The sequence below is a fragment of the Dipodomys merriami genome, unplaced genomic scaffold (genome assembly GCF_024711535.1).
Source record: "Dipodomys merriami isolate MVZ:Mamm:240054 unplaced genomic scaffold, mDipMer1.0.p SCAF_263, whole genome shotgun sequence".
Classification (NCBI taxonomy): domain Eukaryota; kingdom Metazoa; phylum Chordata; class Mammalia; order Rodentia; family Heteromyidae; genus Dipodomys; species Dipodomys merriami.
Window position 1 is genome coordinate 690,879 of NW_027204082.1, and position 18,543 is coordinate 709,421.

Below are 18,543 nucleotides of genomic sequence, written 5' to 3' on the forward strand. Positions count from 1 at the left end.
GCCGGGCGCCCTACTCACCCTTCTGGGCTGCCCACCGAGCGCAGGCGCCCGGGGCAGCTGGGCAGCGGGAGCCCCCGCAGCCGCTGCACGCCCCTGCGGAGCATGGCGAGCCGGAGGCCAGGCTGAAGGCACCTCATCCGCGCGGGCACCTGCTGCGACGCCCCGGGAAGCCTGCGGCACTGACCCCGCGCCTCCGCGGTCAGACCCTCTCCCCACCCCCAGCAAGGGGCGGGACCCTGGACACCAGAGTGCCCGGGGATCTGCGCCCTCAGAACCACGGCACCGTGACAGCAGCCGGAGGCCCCGCACCAAGGTGAGTTTCCTTCCTTGTTTCCTTTGCGAATCTCTGATCGCTGCTCTCTGAGCCGCTCAAGTTCAGATCCACCTGGCCAAACCCTGAGTCCTTAGCAAGGGGGCGGGGGGGGGGGGTAAGAGCGGGCTCGGAGCCTCGGTTTATCCAGTCAAGAGGAGGTTAACGTGCATGGAGCCCTTACTCAGAGCCAAGCACTGCACAGGGTACTTTTCGGGTTAGGAAATAGAAACACAGTCAGGCGACTGGCGCAGGGTCACTGATCTGGTGGAAGAACTTCCCAGCTCACGCTGGAACCCCCGTGCAACCCCCATGGTTCTCCACCTAGCACCCCTGCTGGTCCCAAGTTTCTCTCTGTTTTTGACAAAAGTGGCAGCCAGGCTCTGGGAGTCCCTGGCTGGTCTGTAATCACCAAGAACACCCCCTCTCCCAAGTCTCAGGAGTGGTGGGTGCTGGGTCTCTCTGTCTTCATCACCAAGCTGTCAGTTCTCAACTCCTGGTCCCCTGTGTTGGGACTGTGGGGGAGGGGATTGTGGATAACTAAGCAAAATTAGAAAGGCTATGAACCTGGAGCAAGAACATCCCAGCACCTCTCAAAGCAATCCACCTGAGCCTCATAATCCAGAACGGAGGAGTGGTGAGATATAGGCATAGAGACATGAACCACTGGCTTAGTAACACCACAAAGAGAAATAGTCAAGGTGCAAGTAATAAAGAACTTTAAATAAAATAAATTTCCATCAATTAGTAGGTAGCCATGAAGACAACTGAGAGCAGGTGAGGCATTCTGGCAATGTTAGCAAAGATGAAATGTGTCTGTCACTGACCCAAGCTATACAAAACCCTGAGAGACACAATAAAAATAACAGTTATATGAGATGCAAACTATAGGTGTTTTTTTAAGTCTTCAGATATGTTCTCTTGATTATAAGTAACAATGTGGAATTCGCATAAAATAAGGTTACTAAGAAGATAAGAGACAGTGCTGACTTCTTTTACTAAATCTTTCTAATCCTATGGGTGTTTTTTTACACTTCTTTTTAATAGTCCATTTTTCCTTAAAGGTTTGAAAATTGCTCTGTCCCTGTTCAGTTCTTTTGAGGATTCCGCTCTTTCAACAGAAAGATTGTCACATGCTGGTCCATTTTAATGTGTACCTACTGATTTAGAGGGTACTGGGAAGGAACTAATCTCACCTCTCTTCCTAGCTATCAGGTACATTTTAGGAATCCATGTAGTTGCCTTAGACAACACCTCCATGAGCACATGGGGGCTAGTTTGGGCAGACACAGCCTCCTCCTATCACAGGCTGAAGCTATTCTCTGAGCAGGTGCACACTTGCTCTGAAAATGGACATCTTTATCCTAGGTGTTGAAATCTGCAAACAGATGTAAATGAACCCCAGAGCTCATGGTCAGATAAAGCAGGTTCACTGCTGAACAGGAGAAGGGTGGAATGAAAATAGTACTAATTAATACAAGCACTCTGGAAGGTGGTTTGGAGATTACCCCCCCGCCCCAACACCACCACCAAAAAAAGTTAAACATAGAACTTCCCTATAATCCAGCAATACTACTCTTGGGCATCTACCCAGAATATTACAAGTCAGGATATAATAAAGCCACCCGCAGATCCATGTTCATTGTTGCAGTATTCACAATAGTCAAGCTACGGAAACTGCCCAGATGCCCTATAATAGATAAATGGATCAAGAAAATGTAGTTGATAGGTGGAATTTTACATAATGAAATTTTGATATAATAGAATTTTACTTATCTATCAGAAAGAATATTATGTCTTCGCAGGGAAATGGATGAACCTAAAAAATTCTGTTAAGTGAGATGTAGAGAGACAAATGATGCATATTTTCTCTCATATTTGGAAGTTAGATCTAAATATAAATATGTATGAAAACACATACTGAGTTATATACACACAAATTGACTAAAACATAGTCTTATTAGGGGAGGATTCCAATGGTGTAAGTCCTCTGAGCAACTACCAAACAGTTTCACAAAGTACCTGGAAGCTAAAATATGCTTTTGTCAGGCAGGGAAAAGCAAGGGAATGGGGGCAGATCAAAGAGAGGAAGGTTGGCAAATGCAGTTATTATATTCAATGTACACATATGAAAATGGAACCATATAACTTGAAAGTATAGATGGGATTGGAAAAGATGAAGAATGATGGAAGAGGTGACATTGTTCGAGATGCATTGTACTAATAATCTGTCTGGTTGAAACTCCTTTGTACAATTACTTAATTTTTTAAGAACGAAACTGCAAAAAAAGAAAAAGCAACATACTACAAGTTAAACCACAGCACTCTATTATACATGTTCTGAAGCTGTCATTAGCACACCCAATGCAGTAATCCACTAAGTGGGAATGTAACAGGAAGGGAGGGGTAAAGGCTGCTCCAAATTCAAATCTTTGTAAATGAGATATTTTTGCTGTGAAACAAAATGATGACTTTAAAATGTTGGAAAACTTCCAGATAAGAAATAAAAATGTCTCAACTTTTGCTTGATATCATGAAGGATATTCTTAAATCTCTGGCTAATTTTCTGTGGAAATATGCAGTGGATTTTTGTTTTTTTTGTGTTTTTTTTTTACCTTCCTTCTCTTTTTCTTCCTCAGGATGAAAATTCTAGCATATGGGACACACATGATATTTTCAAACAGTCCTGTCTCTCTGCTAAACTACTGACATAGTTTAGTTATCTGCCTTTGGTCAGATGCTAGAAGAGGTGGTAGGGATAGAAACAAATATGACAATCAAATGAAGAGCCAGGTACTTAACCAGATACTGTGGCACAAGTAGATTCAGGGATGAAGATACCAAAGTCAAGCAAGGTGCAAAGGAGCTTTGATCCCAAACAGAGACGGTCAGGCAAGGTTGGCTCTGGCTGCTTTGGGAGATCATTCAGGGCAGAACTCAGTAGACTTTTGACCATTTCAGTAACCCAATGGCCATGAAAAATGTTTAATTGATACACCTCATGTAACCCTGAGAACTGGACACTATAGCAATGCTTTTCTCTCTAGAATTATCCCATGTGCAACTCTGATTCTTAGTTGAAACAATATAAGGTTTGCTTTTCTTAACAAGAGGTCTAGAAGTGGGCCATCATGGGTGTTGAGATCACTACGGGATATCCATAAGAAATCAAGCTCTTGTGTGGCTTACAACTGTAATCCTAGCATCTCAGGAGGCTGAGGTCTAGCGGATCACAGTTCAAAGTCAGCCTGAGTAGAAAAATCCATGATACTCCATCTCTGAAATAAATAAGCTAGCCTAGAAGCATGGCTCAAGTGATTGAGCAAAAGCCATGAACAAGGAAGCTGAGAAAGTGTAAGACTATGAGTTCAATTCCCAATATTGACAAAAAGAAGACAGAAAAGAAAGAAAAGGAGAGGAGAGGAATGAGGCTCTTTAACCAATTGATTTCTAGCATGTAGCTTTTAGTGGCATGACAGAAAGATGGTTGCTGTACCACCAGGCATTATATTGATGTTTGGTCAGGAAGGATAAAAGGGACAAGAAGAAAGGGAGTAGGCATCTGTATCAGGAAAACAAAACTTTTCCCAAAATCCTCAGCCTGTTTTCACCAATGTCTCATTAGCCAAAGCTGTAATACATGGCCAGGCTCAGCTGCAAGGGAGCGTGGGAGTTGTTTTCGTTTTTTAAGTTGAAGACATTGTCTCCCCCAACAAAACACATCAGCAAAGAAATGAGAATGTGTATTAGTGGGACCACCAAACCAGGTCATCACAAACAAATTGACAGAACAAATAAAGATCAGGGAATCAGCTCTTCAACTATAATTTGGCCCAGAGAGCATGTTAATTAAGAAGAAATAGCCTCAGCTCTTTTGACTACACAAAATAGGTACTTGGCTTAGCCAGGAAAGATAGCATGCTCAATCTTTCAAACACAATTAGACACAATTATAATGAGATCAGAGCTCTAAAAGTATAACACCACTTTCCTAAAACTAGAAATTGCTTTTAAAGAATCATTAAAAACAGGTGGGATGGCGTGAGGAGAGCTTAGATGATTTTCCTTTATCTTCTCCAGGGTATTTTGGAGCATCTGGACAATGGGGAGGCTGTGGTTGGAGATGGCAGCTTTCTATTCACTCTAGAGAAGAGCACTTATGTGAAGGTGGGGTCTGGACTCCAAAAGCTGTGGTGGAGGATCCAAATGCAGGCTGGTGCCCAAATCACCTAAGACTCAATGTGTGTTTAAGTGACATTTTGCTTAAACAAGGAATTAAAGCAGGAAGCTGGTGGCTTAAGCCTGTAATCCTAGCTACTCGGGAGGCTGAGATCTGAGGATGGAAATTTGAAGCCAGCCTGAGGAAGCAAAACCTATGAGACTCTTATTTCCCAATTAGCCAGAAAACTGGAAGTGGAGTTGCAGCTCAAAATAGTAGATAGAGTGCTTTAGAAAATGAGCTCAGAGACTAGAAAAAATAGGACTGTGCTACTAGAAAAGTTGTCAAGATATGGAAAGTATATGTTGAAAAAAAAGGACTTTCTCTTTCTCTCTCTCTCTCTATATATATTTCTCTCTCTCCCTCCCTCTCTCTGCCTTTTCTCTGCCTTTTCCCTATTCTCTTTTCTTCTTTCTCTATTTCCCCTCTTTCTCTCCCCTCTCTCTCCCTTTTGCCCTCTTTCTCTTGCTCACTCACACATACGTGTATCTTTTTGTATAAGTATTGTTAAAATAATACATTTAGACTTTATTCCATGAATACTTACCTTGTTGATATTCAAGTGTTTCCTTAAAATAGCAAAACTTGTTACTGCTTTCATTTTATCCTGCCTACTGGAGCACATTCTGTAACAGTGGTAAGGTAACTTACTACAGTGATTAATGACTGTCACCAACCTAAAAGCACAGATGGCATGTTCTAGGGATGAGATTCAAAGAAATGAACAGTTTTGCATCATCCTCCTGGCTGGAAAATAAAAAGAAATGAAGGAAGAAACTGGCATGGATGGGTTGGTAAGATCAAATTGGAACTTTAAGTCTATTCTTTGCTCTGCATTCCTAAATTAAAGTAGAAAAATAAAGCCAAAGAATGAGATGAGCTGGGAATGTAATTTTGAGTCCCTCTGATTTTATTCATATGAGCATCACATATCAGACAAACATGGGGGCCTGTCCTGGTCTCTACAGACCAGTTATATGATCTTAAACAAGTCCTTTGGTGTCTCTGTGGCTCCTTCTTTCATCTGTCACATGGGGCAGGATGTAACCAGTTGTAAGGACTGATAACCTAACCCATGTGAGTGGCATTAGTACCCCACAGCCATTACCACTGCCCCACCAGATACTCAGAGTTCTGTGGCAGACACAAAGGATCTTTCTGGTGCTATCTTATACTTAATTTTGGAAGTTCTTAATTTTGGAAGTTCTTTTTGCTAACCCAGAAGTGCTAAAGGAGCAAGGATAAAGATATGGCGTAAAAAATGAACATGATGGGGGGATGGTGGGCAGGGAGAGAAACAGGGATGACTCTCAGAGAAGTCTAGGACATCATTCGGGTTATTTCTTGGTTTCCCTCATGCTTGTTGTTGACCTAGCCTGCTGTGGGAGACACATCTTTTCTTTTCTGTGAGGTGCCAATGCTTCTGGTACATAAACAAACTGCTATAGCCCAAGAGACCAGTGGACCAACCAAACCAGGCCATCATCTCTGCATGTAACCCATCAGGCCTTGAGGCTGCTCTGAGCCATCCATTCTATCCTAAATTCTCCTGATAAAATGTATGACTTTCCATCAGTATTGGGTTGAAAACTGGATTGATTGAAAGAGATAGGAGTGAATTAGCTGCTGGGCTGCTGGGGGGGGGGGGTGAGGGAGAGAGGGAGTGAGAGAGAGAGAGAGGGCACCTCTGTGATCTTTAGTTTCAAATTTTAATTAGAAAACACCCTAGCTGGCACCAGCTCACTCCTGTAATCCTAGCTACTCAGGAAGCTGAGATCCGAGGATCTGGTTCAAAGCCAGATTGGGCAGGAAAGTCTGTGAGGCTCTTATCTCCAATAAGCCATCAGAAAACTGGAAGTGGCACTGTGGCTCAAGTGTTAGAGTGCTCGCTTTGAGCTGAAGAGCTGAGGGACAGCACCCAGGCCCAGAGTTCAAGTCTCACGACTAACAAAACAAACAAACAAACAAAAAAAACACACAAAACACCCTGATCCTTTGCAGTTCATCAGCTTCACATGGAATTCTTGAGAACAGGATCAAATGTCATGCAGACATTCACCTTTTCTGCCAGGGAGGACAATGTAGAAAACAAGGTAAACCAATGAGACAGGATGGGAGAGAGTATCTGTCCATCTACCACAAATAAATTCTCTTCTCAAGAAGCTAAAAGATTGACCTGATGTTTTAGACATTTCATGACAAAATCTACAAACAATGCTGATGAATTCACCAGTAGCTCATGCCTGTAATCCTAGCTACTCAGAAGGCTGAGAATTGTGGATCACAGTTTAAAATCAGCCAGGGCAGGAAAGTCTGTGAGATTCTTATTTCCACTAAATTACCTAAAAATCCTGAAGTGAAGCTATGGCTCAAGTGGTAAAGTGCTAGCCTTGAGCAAGAGCAGCTCAGCAACAGTATCCAGGCCCTGAGTTCAAGCCCCAAGACCAGCACAAAAACAAACAAACAAAAATAACCTAAATAAAGAAGGTTTTCAGGCCCTTTTAGATAGAGGAGAGAATAGGACCAGACCAGAACAGGGCACTGGGAAGGCAGGACTTTCCTTCCAATGTATTTTTTTTTAAAGAAAAAAACTCTTGGCAGACATTACTTTCACCTTCTCATTTCACATTGTGCTTTTTTTAAAAAAAAAAATCTTTAAATTAGTTATACAAAGGATATTGTGCCTTTTCTGTTTTGTCTGTCAAGGAAGGCAGTACTAGTCCAGAAGTGAAATTAGGTGTAATTTCCAAATTTGCCACCTATTGGCAGCATAACTTTATGAAAGACTCTTATTAAGCATTGGCTTTTTCTCTACAAATGGAGAAAATAATAGTGGTTATGTTGATAGACCTATTGGGCAGAGTAGATGAGATGGGGAATGTGGAAATACTGTAAAATATTTTAAGGTGCTAATAGTTGTAAATGTTAATACACATTTGTTCATTTAACAAACCAACATTTGATGGGTGCCAATAAATGTTATATATTTCTGAGTTAGAGTCAATGTGCTTTGTTACAGCCAATGGGCCATATCTAGCATAGATAGAAAGATCATACACAGGCATAAACATTATTTTAAAGAAGCTCATGGTTAAATATGGGAGGCAAACCAATAAAGAGTTATTAACCTAACCAGGTGCCTGTGGCTTATGCCTATAACCCTAGCTACTCAGGAGGTGAAGATCTGGAGGACTGCAGTTCAAAAAAAAAGTTCAAGAGACTCCATCTCTGGTTAAGCAGCAAAAAGCAGGGCTTGAGGTATGGCTCAAGTGGTAGAGCATTGGCCTAGCAACCACAAAATCCTGTAGCAAGAACAATAATGAGAATCTAAAGTCACCCTTCTCAGAAAAGATTGTGCCCAGCTCTGCTGCTTTCCTCATAAAGGAGTAACTTGTATGACTTAATTCTCACGGATCCCTGTTATCTGTTGTATTCCACATCTAAATGACAGGCTCTAGGCTGAACTCTTGTTCTCTCATTTCAGTGGGAAGACATAAATGCCACTGCCTATGACCTTGCCAAGGAAGTGGCTGGTGAAGGTGATGCTTTGGTGGCAGGAGGATTCTGCCAGATGTCCATGTACAAATACCATAAGGATGAAACTAGAACTTAAAAAAATAATTCTGAGTACAACCAGGAGTTTTTGCCAGGGAAAACGTGGACTTCTTGATTGCAGAGGTAAACCTGGTATTCAGGGAATAAGATTAAGGCTATTTTCACAAGGGAAGTTTCATAGTTTCAACTTTCACTAGGGTATTGGACTGCAGGGTATCTTTGTTTCCACCATGTGGATGGGCAAAGGTTTGTTTGAGTGCACCACAGTCCAGACCAACATTACTTGTTTGTACAATTTCTCTAAGGCCAAAGGGCAGAGCCAAGTGAGGTCTGAGCCCCACTTTTGGCTTTCTCAGGTCTGGATAGTTGTAGAGCCTGATTCATCCTGCTGTATGGGATGAGAGGAAGGGAGCAGTGGCTCTGGAAGCATGCTCTGCAAGGGAGAGGCTGGAAGGTGCTATGGGTGGGCTGAAGATAGTGAAGTATCGAAGCCTAGGAAGTAGCTGCTGCTCAGGCTCATCCAGGCCCCCAACAATCCTCAGTACTAAGTAGTTGCCCTCTCCTTCAGCATGCAGGTCTTGATCACTCCATTTTTCTGCTTTCCCTCAACCTATAACACACACAAGGAACACTTTAAACAATCAGTCAGAACTTCTCATCATTGTAGCAATCTGCTGAGAAAAATCAACTTAAGTGAAGAAGGATTGATTTGGGCCCAGGATTTTTTTTTTTTTTTTGGTCAGTCGTGGAGCCTGAACTCTGGGCCTGGGCACTGTCCCTCAGCTCTTTAGCTCAAGGTGACTTGGTTCATGGCAGTCAGAAAGCAGAAAGAGAAAAGGGAAGGAGCCATGGACAGTATATCCTTCAGAGGGTTGTCCCCATGAGCGATCTCCGCTAACAAGGCCACTTCCCTGCACCTCTCAATGATATCATCCGATTGGGAAACCATCAACAGATTGATCCATAGATGGAATACAGCTATTATAAACTGTAACTTCTCCATGGTTAGACCCACAAGCTAGTGACTAGGCTTTCAACACCTGAGCCTTCTGGGGAAAACTTCATATCCAATTCATTACAATGGGTCCCTAATTGCACACAAATAACCATAATATTCTCTTCCCACTGCCTTCAAAAAGAAAACTCACAGCACCTCATTTCCTGTTTATCAACACCATTGTTATTGTTTATAGGGCCACGCCCTCAACTCAAGTGTTTGAACAGGAAAACAGTGACCCAACTGCTATTTCCCTCAATGATTCCTCTCACTGTAATGCAAATCTTGCCTCAGCAACTGTCCCAAGGCCCAGCATTGCCCTTGCCTCACCGAACCCCTGGAAGACTCATCTGCAGAGACATCATGTATCACTGCAGCTGTTCCCCAGATGGGTGAACCACACAGCTTAGATGATTTGGGAATGTCTCTTTTGATTCCCTTCATCATTCCTTACACGTGTGCACTTGGCTTTTGCAAATTCCTAAGACTGAAGAGAGAATCAGCTGTGCATGTAATTCCACCTACTTGCTTTTGATGGGGAGGAGGATCACATTTGAGACCAGCTGGGACAAATGTGTGAGATCCTATCTGAAAAATTAACTAAAAAGCTCTCAACCATTTGAGAGTACTTGGATAGCAAGAACATGGGCTTCAGTTCAATCCCTAGTACAAAAAAAAAAAGTGAAAGAAAGAATGAGAGAGAGGAAACAGGAAAATTTCTGCTGACTTTTCTCCACTTACCTTAAGGTCAGCTTTTCCATTATGGCATTGAAGCAGGTTTGGGGAGGCACCTCTGAAACTGATATGGATTCGCAAGAGAAGATGTCCTGTCCACAGTTGGCAAGGACACCAAGTGGGTGTGTCCTATGCCGTGGCTCAATCTTTTTGTCTGGGAAATTCACCCTCCCTACTTCTTTATGGAACACTTATGAATATCCAACTAGAAGAGACATAAGAGTACTCTGAAATATAATGCATGATAAATTATTTTTTGGAGATTTTCAAGTTCCATAAAGTTTATATAAGTAAAAAGTTCAATCCTTTGAAACTACAATTTCAAAGATGCCATCATGGGCTGGGAAGGTAGCTCAGTGGTAGAGCGCTTGCCTTACATGCATGAGGCCCTGGGTTTGATTCCTCAGCACCACATAAGCAAAAAGAAAAAAGCCAGAAGTGGCGCTGTGGCTCAAGTGGTAGAGAGCTAGCCTTGAGCTGAAGAGCTGAGGGATAGCGCCCAAGCCCAGAGTTCAGGCACCACAACCAGATCTCCCCCCCCAAAAAAAAGATGCCATCATTAAAAAAGGAACTGGGTGAGCATGGTTTTTGTTTTACAAAGTCATTTCACTAGACAATAACCCTTGAATGAAAATCTGTATGTTATAGTTGAAGGAATTAAAATATTTACTCAGAAAGCTATTGTTTAGTCCACTGGTTTGGGAACACATTACTTAGTATTATCACATATTATATACTTGATAATTTTTATAACTTTTGCAACATTTGTGTTCTACCATCCAAAATAGTACGTTAAATTAGAAGCAATAGAAAAAAGTGACATTTCCCTTAATGGAAGAAGCTGTGTGGGCCATGGAAGTCTTAAAGGAAGCAGGGAAGCCTGGGGCAGTGACCATGTACATAGGCCTGGAAGGGGACATGCATGACTTGACACCAGGAGAATGCACTGTGAAGCTGGTGGAAGCAAGTAATATGGCTTCAAAAATTTAACAACGTATTAGAAAGGATAAAATAATGGCATTCACAGGGAAATGGATAGAACTAGAACAAATCATTTTGAGCCAGATAAGCCAAGATCAGAGAGACAAACAGCACATGGTCGCCATGATATGGGGATGTCAGATTCAAACACAACAAGATGGGCAAAGTAAACAGAACTCAAGATAGTCATACACAGTGAAACCAAAAGAGACCAGTCTCAGAAGAATAACATCAAATTGTAATACCCAAGCACCTCTTCTTATGAGCATAAACTAATACAGACTGAAAAGAACCCCAAAGACAAGGAAACAAAGAACTTCTTAATTTATTGTATTGTTTTTAGATGACTCTATACTCTTTATCTCATATATGGGTATACACGTGCACATCTGAGGGAAGATAGGAGGAAGGCACAGATTCAGGAAATGGGTGAAAACATACAGCAGAGGGACACACCAGCTGCACTGGACATTGATGAAAGTGAACTAAGCAACTCAAAGGTGGTGACAGGAGGGAGGGAATGAGAAAGAGGTAACAGCTGACACTAAGCAAAAGGAAATAAATGTACATGTCATCTGATTTAGTAGAAATAGTTGTATTCTTAAAGTTTGTAGAGTTTGTAAGTTTTGTAGATTAAGATAATGATGATTATCATTGTGAAGGCTAAAAGGTATTTATGATTTTAGCTAAGTATAACAATGCCACAGTAGTATGAAATTTATGTAATCACTTAATCTCAATAAAGAAATATTTGGAGAAAAAGAAATTTTGCAAAGTTTGCTTAACGTTATGAAAGAAATATGAATAAAAAAGGAAAGAAAAGAATTAATTGGAATCTGTTTATATGTAAATCTTGGGATTGCTCATTTCTAATGTAGCTTCTACTTACTAATAAAACAAAATGATCAAACAAACAAACAAAAAAGAGTAAGTCCAGAATAAGGGTTCAAACCTATAATCCTGGCTAGTTGGGAGCAGAGATCAAGAAATCATAGTTTGAGACTAGCACAGATATAAGAGTTGGTAAAACCCCATTTCATGCAATGGCCAAGCACAGGTACATGGCTGTTATGCACAGAAGAAACACTGGGAACAGTGGTGCATACTTGTCATTCCCACTGAATCCTGGAAGCACAAGTAGGAGGATCACAATTCAGTCTGCCCTGGCACAAAGGGAAATGCTACATCAAAAAAAATCACCATAAAAATGGTTTGGGGGCTTAGTTCAAGTGATAGAGTGCCCGCCTGGCAAACTCAAGGCCCTGAATTTAGTCTGAAAATAAGTAAATAAACAAATGGATAAATGAATATAAAACATCTTTATTTCTCTGAACAGGGGCTAGCATTGTTGGTGTCAACTGCTGATTTGGGCCACTGGACAGTTTGCAGACAATGAAGCTCATGAAGCAGGGTCTCTGGGCTACAAGCTCACCTCATGGTGTAGGCCCTGGGCTTTCTCATACACCTGACTGTGGCAAAGGAGGATTTTTGGATCCCAGAGTATCCCTTTGGTAATCTCAGGCATACATAGAGGTCTCTGTATTTCCCATTATGCCAAAGGTCCGACTACAAAATTCATGCAATCTTATACTATGAGAATGCACAGAATAAAAACATTTGGTATTAACCCACTAAGTTTTCTGAATAATGCAAATTTAAAGCTTAAAGTTTTTTTAATTAGAAAAAAATGTCCATATGAGCATCTATCATTTGAAAATGTAATCTCAGTACTTGAAAGGATTGAGGCAGAGTTCAAGGCTACATAATGAGACCCAGTCTTAAAAAGAAAAGGAGGAAAAGAAGCAGGGGGCGATGGTGACTGTAACAGGCTGTTACATTACAGCACTAGAGCCCAGAGTTGACACCTGATTGGATATTCAATAATATGCCCTAGAGGTCTACAAGCTGGGGGTCAGGTACATTGGCAGGCACTGTGGATTTGAGCTCTACCACATCAGAGCAATTGCAGAGGAACTGGCCCCAGAATATGGTTTTTGCCAGCAGCTTCAGAAAAACATAGCAGCTGGGGAAACAGTTTGGACATGCACACCAAACCCTGGATTAGAACAAGATTAGCATTCATATTGTTTTTCTTTAAATCTTGTTTTCTTTGCTGTTTTGAACACCATCCATGCACATAATAATGAAAAATCAAACTGTAGGATGTACAAAATGTAAATGTATAAAATATAAAATGGAAATAGAGCTGTGGCTCAAGAATGGTAGCCTTGAGCAAAAAGCGCAACTGACATGCAAACACATACACACACACACACACACACACACACACACACACACACACACACACACACACACACACACACACACACACACACACACACACACACACAATAAATGTAAAATGTAAAGCAAAAACTGTTCTTTCTGACATTAGCTCCATTCCCAGAAGTGTCATTGTTTCCTAAGGGACCCTACTATGTAATTACTACCTTCTATCATCTTCTTCCTTCCTCCTCCTTTTTCCTTCCTCTTCCCTCCTCCACCTTCTTCTGTTCTTCTGCCTCTTCCTTCCTCCACTTCCTTTGTCTCTTTCTTGCAATGCTGGAGTGTGAACTCAGGGCCTTGTGCTTGCCAAGCAGATGCTTTATCCCTTGAACCAGACCCTCAGCCATTTTCCTTTCATTGTTTTTCAAATAGAATCTTGAATATTATATCTATGCTGGACCAGAACCCTTCTATTTATGCTTCCTGAAGAGCTGAAATGTCAATCACTCACAATTACATCCAGATTTTTATTGGTTGAGATGGAGGAAGGAACATCTCTTACCATTTTTTTCTCAAACTGGCCTCAAACTACAATGCTCCCAATCTCTTCTTCCCTAGTAGCTAGAATTACAGGTATGAGCCACAGCAACTACGTACTTCTTTACTCATCAATATAAAGCAAAATCTTTTGACTCCATTCTTCATAAAATAAGAACTGGGCTCCAGGGGCTCATGTCTATAATCTGAGCTACCTAGGAGGCTGAGATATGTAGATTCTGGTTGAAGCCATCCTAGGCAGACAAATCTGACAGACTTTAAATATCGCCTATTAACATGTAAGAGTTCAGGAATGGAGGATCAAATGGCAGAGGGTCATCTTTGAGCAATAAAGCAAAGCAAGAGCACAAGGCTGAGTTCTAGCTCCAATACCAACACACACACACACACACACACACACACACACACACACACACACACAGATGAATTGCTTCTTCTAAGCTTCTCTCTCTACTTCTTAGCATCTTTAAATCGTACTATTACTTTCATATCACTAAGGCTTCTAGCTTCTATATTCCTTTCTGTAATTATAATCAAATCTTCCAAGCTTGGTTTAGTTGTATGCTGAATCTAAAAATTTAAAACCAGGTAAAAACATTTATAATATTTTAATTGACATGCTAAACACATGAAACAGAATCAGAACTCACAATGATCTTTGTGTCCCTCTATTCCTTTAAACCTTCTCAGTGGGTAAATGCCTTTCTTTGTCCCTGTTTGAAAATATTGAGTTGCCCTCAAGACATTTCTGAGCACTATCATTATATAACACTGTCTCAAGGTTGTAATTAAAAGTGTAGCTCACAGATAGATAGAGTGCCTGTCCAGAGTATACAACGCCCTGGGGTCAATCCCCAGCAGAAGGACAGAAAGAAAGAAAGAATATTCAGTTGGATATAAAATCAAAACCCAGGGCTGGAAAGGTGGCTCCATGGTAGAGTGCTTGCCTTGCATGCACGAGGCCCTGGGTTCCATTCCTCAGCACCACATAAGCAGAAAAAGCTGAAAGTGGTGCTATGGCTCAAGTGGTAGAGCGCTAGCCTTGAGCGGAAGAGCTGAGGAACAGTGCCCAGGCCCAGAGTTCAGGCCCCAAGACTGACAAAATAATAAATAAATAAAATAAAACCCAGAACATATTTCAAACTTAAAACATTTTTGGTCTGGCAAAAGGCTTGGTCTGGCAGAAGGCTTGAACAGGCAGGAAGCCAGGGAAGGCAAGAATTATACGTTGTTTCTTTCTATGCTTTCAAATATCCCTTCCCATTGCTTGACTGGCACTCTAATAGAGACTGCAGTCTCAGAGCCTGAGAACTTTTGTTATTGAGGGGCTTCCTGGGGAACATTGCTCTCTTTTTGTGCCATGGGTATTTTTCCCAGACTGCCACTTCCCCCTGAGACTCTGACTTTTCCAGATATACCTTATTTGGGGGGCCCTACTGTCCTTCCTTATGATCCCTTTGGGACAGCTTTTAACTATGCTCAAACTGGTTCTCTTTTGAGTCAAAATATCACTCCGTTATGCCAACTCTGGGAGTATAGTCTGATTCCAGTGTGACAGCACCCTCTTCCCTCACCATTCTGACCCACCGTGCTTTGAACTAGATCTTCCAGTGCACTGTCAGGAGAGTGAGTTCTTGGCCATGTATTTTGAAACTTCGGTGTAGTGTCTATCTTGTGCCTCGTTTTGATATTTGTTACCAGTGCCTCTTGGTGCCTCTCATAAAACCATCAATGTTATATTTTCTAAACATTCACTGCAGAACAAAGTGGTGTTTCTGGAACCATGGAAACAGAGAAATAATTCTATTTTACACAACTTGAGCCACTTGTAGGAGAATGTTCTCAGCATCAAGGTCAAATGGATTCTCTTCTGTTACATTTCATCTGTTGTCCAAATTCATGCTCTGTTTCAGTTTGTTTCATGCTTGGACTAACTCTCTTTGTATTTGTATAACATTTGGCTTTCCAAGAATTTTTAATTTAACTTCCCTTTTCATTGCTGAAAGAAAAATTACAGGCCTTTACCTTCTCTGAGGTTTTCCAGATTCTAAATTATACTATTTGTTACTATCACTTTATTATTAAAGATATTTTTCTTGGGGACTCCTGAATTATTATATTGTTTTAACTTACTAATATCTTATTCTGTCCTTCTCTCTTTTTCTTTCTCTCTCCATTTCCTTCCCATAACTTCTGCTGTATTGTCTTCTTTATTCAGTGCCATTCTATATTTAATTCATTTTCTATTTCTTTAGTCATTTTACTGAAGCAGTCTCCATTTTTTGAATGAAAACAATTTGCCTTGTGTACACTGTATTAAAAGTGGGAACCAAATTATTTAGCCAAACTTTTTATCTAGAACACACTTATAAGAGAAGACATTTCTTGCAGGTATTATGTTAGTAGAAGTATTTCCTAAATATTAATTAAAAAGTGAGTGCTACCCAACAGGCTCGGAGCCAGCCAGCGTTCTACCTCTGCCAGCGTCCTCGCGGGAGCCACCAGGCCTCCAGTCAGGATGAGTGATAAGCCAGACATGTCCGAAGTGGAGAAGTTTGACAGATCAAAACTGAAGAAAACTAATACTGAGGAAAAAAAACACTCTTCCTTCAAAGGAAACTATCCAGCAGGAGAAAGAATGTGATCAAACTTCCTAAAATGCAGATTGCCTCTCAAGAGCAAGCTTCAACATCACCTGACATTCTTGCTTAATTTAGGCTTATTTCTGTAAAACTATGTGTTTGTGGAGACTTGAGGCACCTGTAGATGATTTCTCTTCTATATTCCCTGGCTAAGAGGTCAACAGTAGCCAGTGTCCCTCTAAATTTGTTTTTAAAGTGAAATTTCAGATGGTAGATGACATGTTGTCAGTAATCTCACTACTGATGACCTTTGTGGGTGTGGTCCTTGTGCCCCCTACAGCGTGAGTCAGTTTAACCTACAATATGTGCCTTCTGCTTCATAATACTTTTGTAGTCTCTTAATTTTCATTTACAATAAAGCATTAAAAATAAAAAAAGTGAGTGCTAATTGTAACCCCTCTGTATGGTATTTTCACACACACACACACAAAAAGTGAGTGCAAGCTGGACACCAGTGGCTCATGCCTATATCCTAGCTACTCAAGAGGCTGAGAGCTGAGGATCATGGTTCAAAACCAACCTTGGGCAGGAAAGTCCTTCAGAACTCTTAGCTCCAATTAGCTACCAGAAGAAAAAACAAAACAAAACAGAAGTAATGCTGTGGTTCAAAGTAATAGCCTTGAATGAAAAAAGCTCAGAGACAATGCCCAGGCCCTGAGTTCAAGTCCCACAACCAACAAAGAAAAAAAAAAGGTGAGCGCAAGGCCCTGAGTTCACACCTCAGTACACACACACACACACACACACACACACACACACACACACACACACACACACACACACACACACACACACACACACACACACACACACACACACACCTCTACACTAAAGTACAACAGTTCTTGCAGCCTAAACTCCCAAACCTACAGATATTTGCAGAAATTTATGGGTTTTTTTTTTAACAAAAATAAGTATGAACCACATTTTGTCATCCAAAATCATTGATTTCTTCATTGTTTTATAAATAAAGGAGAAAAAACAACTACAAAAATACATTAAGTGCCAAATCTGTACCCAGGAACCTTGTACTCCACTCTTCTTGTCACAAGAAGAAACACTAATATAGTCATTTGTAACGTCTTCTTATTTTTTTGAGGACTACACTTTGTGTCATAAATATTGTCTTCTTTATTCCCTTTTTCATTAAAGTATTGAGTAAAGAGCTTTGTAAGAACTTCAGAATGAATGTAACTTATAAAAATATGCAAAATTATTTTTTTCTGAAAGGCAGTATGAAACCTATAATTGTTATGAGGAGAAAAATGGGAGGAGAAAAGACCTTGAAAGTGGACAATTTTTCTGTCTGTACATTGAAACAAAAGTTGCAGTCAGTCTGATTATGTAATACATATATGCAAATACTTGTAAATGTTTATACACGAATGCATGCATTTACATATATGACACATTGGAATTATAAAAAGTATATATCTTCTGAAGATACATTGTACACATAAATGGACATATTAAATTGGAACACCCCTCATACAAATATTTGAAGATAATCATTTAAAATTTATGCATCAATGGAAAATGAGGGGTTTTTTTCTTAGTTGCTTTTGTTTTCTTTTGGTATTTGGGAGGGTAAGGTGATCCAGAAATGGAGGGACAAAGGATGAACAAATGCAGCAATGGTTATTCACAACTCTATGTTGAAAATGAACTATGTACAACATGGGTAGGGATGTGAGAGGGGAAACTGAGAAAGAGTAAGGGAAGGGGTACATTGTCCTCAAAGAAATGTACTCATTACCAAACTTATGTAACTGTAACTCCTCTGTACATCACCTTTATGACAATAAATATAAATAAAATAAAATATGTATCTTTTAATTGGTTAATGCTGTGTTTGTTAAGACACAGGGCTAGAAGGGAGTACTGGGAGACACTGGTGCCAGCCTCAGGCTGCCCTTTCTGTCCTTGGCTATCAAAGCCAGATGTAGGAATAATGGAAGAAAACTGAAACAGCAGAACAGAAAGAAATGGCCTCAGCTCCTTCTGTATATCATCATCAGCCTGCCTTGCTCTCATCCACTAAGCTCCACAGTCTCTTCAGCTCAAACTGGCACATGCATACTGAACTTCTGCTCAATGGATATGTAGAACAGGATGCTGCCAAAAATGCAGAGGAGTAAGCCAGGCCCTTGACTGAGTACTAAGTGTCTAAAAATGCTGCCCTGTATTATTCTGAAGAGCATCATGACTAACCAACTTGTCTTTCAGGGTGAATTTGACATTTGAAAATAACGGGAAGTCTCTGAGAACCAACCCTAATGAATAATTTAGGTGTCTGAGCTAGGTGTTTAAGGAAGATGGA

General features: G+C 40.8%; 1 protein-coding gene and 2 pseudogenes across 1 annotated transcript in view; 2 read left to right on the forward strand and 1 right to left on the reverse strand.

The window, feature by feature from the left end:
* LOC138837134 (dimethylglycine dehydrogenase, mitochondrial) overlaps positions 1-340 on the reverse strand; it is a 63,280-nt gene extending 62,940 nt beyond the window's left edge. The window contains exon 1 of the mRNA XM_070035924.1: positions 19-340. Within this exon, the coding sequence (XP_069892025.1) occupies positions 19-137 (119 nt within the window). The 5' untranslated portion in view covers positions 138-340. The remainder of the gene's footprint in view (positions 1-18) is intronic.
* On the forward strand, positions 243-16,932 carry LOC138837135 (thymosin beta-15A pseudogene; annotated as a pseudogene).
* On the forward strand, positions 3,142-18,189 carry LOC138837144 (S-methylmethionine--homocysteine S-methyltransferase BHMT2-like; annotated as a pseudogene).
* Positions 18,190-18,543: the final 354 nt, after the last annotated feature.